Here is a 4,038-nt window from a genome sequence, read left to right on the forward strand (position 1 = left end):
TAGAATCTGCCTCCCTACCAAATTCTACTCTGCAGGGGAATAGGCACGGTTCCTCAGCTCCCCACCATTGTATTTCCAGTCTAGCCCTGTACCTGCTGTGCCAGAGCAATCCCTTCTGAATGAATGAAAAGCCACCTTTCCAGGAGAGCTGCAGTCCCAGGAACCTCCACAGCCTCTGGAAGGGCTGTGAGCTAGGAAGGGTGACCACGACATGTATTCTTCAAAGCCTATCACTTCTGAGAGCGAAAAGGTGCACTCTTCACACTTAGGAGTTACCAAGTTACAGTTCTAGCCCTGAGTAACAGGCTATGCCTGCTGGCCACGGAACAAAGCAAAGACAAGAATCTAACTAGAAGGGGAGGGGCTACATTATGAGGGACCGGGGAGAGGGTAATTTAAATTTGCTTACCTGTCCCTGCATTTTAACTCGCGTCTTCTATACTGCTGCTCATTCGTTGGTCCCCCTCTATAGAATGTAAGCTCTGAGGGGCGGGGCTTGGCCTGTTTGTTCATTGCTATATCCCACGTTAAGTGCCTGGTGCATAGTAGCCGCTCAATAAACATCTGAATGAATGTACTCACAGCTTAGTGTTATGCTCCAAGGGAATAAAGGATGAAGAATCATAATACTTAAAAATCCAACAGGCCAGGCATGGTGGCTCACACCTGTAATCCCAGCACTTTGGACGGCCCAGCCAGAAGCTTGAGCCCAGGAGTTCGAGACCCACTGGGCAACACAGTGAAACCCCCATCTCTATTAAAAAACAAATCTGAACAAAACCGAGACTTCACAGTTGGAAAGCGGAAGGCTCAAGACCAGAGGGGTAGGAGGCCTACCCAATTGCCAAGGTCGTGGGCCGAGGACGATACGCTGAGGGGAGAGGCGGCTGGGCGCGGACCTGGTTGAACACGGCTCTCACCGACCCCACCTCCGCCCAGCCGCAGCCCCACCACCACCTCTGGGTCCCCAGGCCCCCTCTGGCCTCCGCCCTCCTGACACACCCAGATCCCCGCAGCCCCCTCCCCTAATTCCGTCGTACTCCAGGAACCCCCATCCGCAGATCCCATATGGCCTCGGAACCCCGGCGCTCCTGTCCTCGGGATTCCCGCGGCCCCCGGGCCCTCGCCGGCCCCGACCCCGCCCCCGGGCAGTGCGTCCAGGCTCGTGCCGTGCAGCGCCCCCTCCGCGCCGGCCTCTGCGGCTGCGCGCTAGCGGGGCTGAGGCCGAGGGGAGGGGGTCGCGCCGGGGGCCGGCGGAGCTCCTGTGGCGGCAGCGGTGTTAGCGGGAGACGGAGCGAGCCCAGCGGCCGCGGGCAGACCCGAAGGGAACGGAGGAAGCGGTCATGTCTCGCTACACGAGGCCCCCCAACACCTCCCTGTTCATCAGGAACGTCGCGGACGCCACCAGGTGAACGGCCGCTGCTGCAGGTTGGGGGCGCGGAGGAGGGGTAGGGTAACGGCCGCGCCGCGGAGCCCGGCCGAGGCCCGGCGGGGCTGCACGGAGCCTCCCCGCGGGCCCTGGCTGCGCCGCCGGCGGAGGCACCTCCCCGGGGGAGGTGTGAGCCTTCGGGCCACTCCGCGGCCTGGGCGGGACTCGCGCGTCCGCCCTCCCGGCCGGGGTTCAGCCCAGGCGCCGCGCACACAACGTCCCGGGCCCTCGCCGCTTTCCCCGCCTCGGCACCTCAGCTGGCGGGCGGTGGGGCAAGGGGCACCCCTCTTCGGGGCCCGGGTCGCTCCCCGCCTCGAGCCGGGAGGGTTTGCGCTCCAACGATTGCCCGCGTTTCAGCCCCTTTGTCACCGTGCCGCGATAAAACCGCGCGTCCAACCCTTGTAGGAGAAGAGGAATTGGGGCTGGTGAGAACGTACTGTACCATAATGCGTACTCGGGCCTTACAGTTTCTTTCCCCCAGTTCTGATCTACTTACAAACGGTGCTGCTTACATTTTATTCACATAATTTTATTCTGCATACAAAAGATAACTTCAGCGAATGAGATCAGTGCGTTTTTCTTTCAAGTTCTGAGTCCAGTATTAATACCCCTTTTAACGGCTTGGATGGACTCACCTGGTTGATCCTGATGCTCAGTCCCTGCTGCCCCACCCCGTCCTCCTTTGAGATGTCTGTCCACAGAGTGTCTCAACACAGATTTTAGGGAATGACTTCTTCATATAGCACTTGCTTCCTTAATGGAGCTGGAGGGATTGGGGGCGGGGGCAGGGAACGGTGTTAATAGACATTTTCATTTCGCTATGCTTATTTCATTTACTTGCCCCTAACCTTTCTACCTATGCAATATTGTTTTATTGTACATAAGGGAGAGCAGAAGCTACGAGTTTTTTGTTTTTTGTTTTTTCCATGCTGTTCTCAGCAAACAATATAAGAAGCTAAGAGTTTTAATGACTTACCTGGGGCCAGACAGGTGCAGATATAAGGAGCTCTTGACTCCATAGTCATCTGGAGTATCATAATTTACCTTTGAGGAGTAAATAAACGTTAAGTATTTTTTTATTATTTATGTTTTTGAGACAGATTCTCACTCTGTCTCCCAGACTGGAGTGCAATGGCCCAGTCTCGGTTCGCTGCACCTCCACCTCTTGGGTTCAAGCGATTCTCCTGCTTCACCTCCTTAGTGATGGGAGTACAGGCATGTGTCCCCTCACATCTGGCAAATTTTTGTATTTTTAGTAAAGATGATGTTTCGCCATGTTGGCTAGGCTTTCCTGACCTTAACTGATCCACCCGCCTCAGCCTCCCAAAGTGCTAAGATTACAGGCGTAAGGCACCGCGCTCCGCCAAGTATTTTTTATTTGATCACCCAAGTACATATATCACAACTGTATGCTGTGATTAATATATCTTAGTTAACATCTAAAAGATGCCTTGTTTGCATTTCTTCTCTCAGCCTGTTTATCAATATATTACATAGAAAACGAGCAAAATTCATAATTTGGGCAGAATAAAAAAAAATCTTGCAGTTGAACAGTTTGAAAACGGAATAAGTATCAAGCCTCTTCAGGGTGTATGCAGAAAAATCAGAGGTTTCCAATTCTAATGGCCACAGGAATTGAAGCTGCCAGCTTATAAGGCACAGTAGGATGGTGTGGACTGTAGCAAACAGAAAAGGAAATGTGACATCTAAAAGCAGCATCTGCCTCTAAACTCCATCTGACAGCTGCTATGTGACATTTGGACTTCTTGTTGACATTATCTTTCTAGTTTTCAAGAGAAGTCAGAAATCTGGATTTTGTATGTATAAACTCAGTCTTTAGATGTTAGCATTTAGTAAGTTTAAGCCTATGAAAATCCCATTTGTAGAATTAAAAGCTGTAAAATATAAGGCCCGGTGCGGTGGCTCATGCCTGTAATCCCCACACTTTGGGAAGCCGAGGCAGGGGGATCACTTCAGGCCAGGAGTTTTAGACTGGCCTGGCCTACATGATGAAACCCCATCTCTACTTAAATACAAAAATTAGCCAGGAATGGTGGCTCGAGCCTGTAATTCCAGCTGCTTGGGAGGCTGAGGCACAAGAATCGCTTGAATCCCGGAGGTGGAGGTTGGCAGTGAGCTGAGATCAGGCCACTGCACTCCAACCTGGGCAATAGAGTGAGACTTTGTCTCAAAAATAAAAATAAAGAAAGTTGTAAAATATAGCCTGGTGTGTGACACACCTGTAGTCGTGTTTACTGGGGAAGCTGAGGTGGGAGGATCACTTGAGCTGGGGAGGTCAAGGTTACAGTGACCTATGATTACACCACTGGACTCCAGCTTGGGTGACAGAGAGACCTTGTCTCTAAACCAATAAAAGCTGTGGCCGGGCGTGATGGCTCATGCCTGTAATCTCAGCACTTTGGGAGGCTTAGGTGGGCAGATCACAAGATCAGGAGTTTGAGACCAGCCTGGCCAATATGGTGAAACTCTGTCTCTACTAAAAATACAAAAATCAGCTGGGCGTGGTGGTACATGCCTGTAGTCCCAGCTACTTGGGAGGCTGAGGCAGGAGAACTGCTTGAACCTGGGAGGTGAAAGCTGCAGTGAGC

The 4,038-nt window shown here is 52.5% G+C and overlaps 1 protein-coding gene across 1 annotated transcript in view; it reads left to right on the forward strand.

Annotated features, from left to right (window-relative positions):
* The first annotated feature begins 1,044 nt into the window (after nucleotides 1-1,044).
* The window catches only part of SRSF12 (serine and arginine rich splicing factor 12), a 16,899-nt gene continuing 13,905 nt past the window's right edge, over nucleotides 1,045-4,038 (forward strand). Inside the window, exon 1 of the mRNA XM_017506808.2 lies at nucleotides 1,045-1,408. Coding sequence (XP_017362297.1) covers nucleotides 1,344-1,408 — 65 coding nt within the window. The 5' untranslated portion in view covers nucleotides 1,045-1,343. The remainder of the gene's footprint in view (nucleotides 1,409-4,038) is intronic.

This window comes from Cebus imitator, unplaced genomic scaffold (genome assembly GCF_001604975.1).
Source record: "Cebus imitator isolate Cc_AM_T3 unplaced genomic scaffold, Cebus_imitator-1.0 Scaffold359, whole genome shotgun sequence".
In the NCBI taxonomy this organism is placed as follows: domain Eukaryota; kingdom Metazoa; phylum Chordata; class Mammalia; order Primates; family Cebidae; genus Cebus; species Cebus imitator.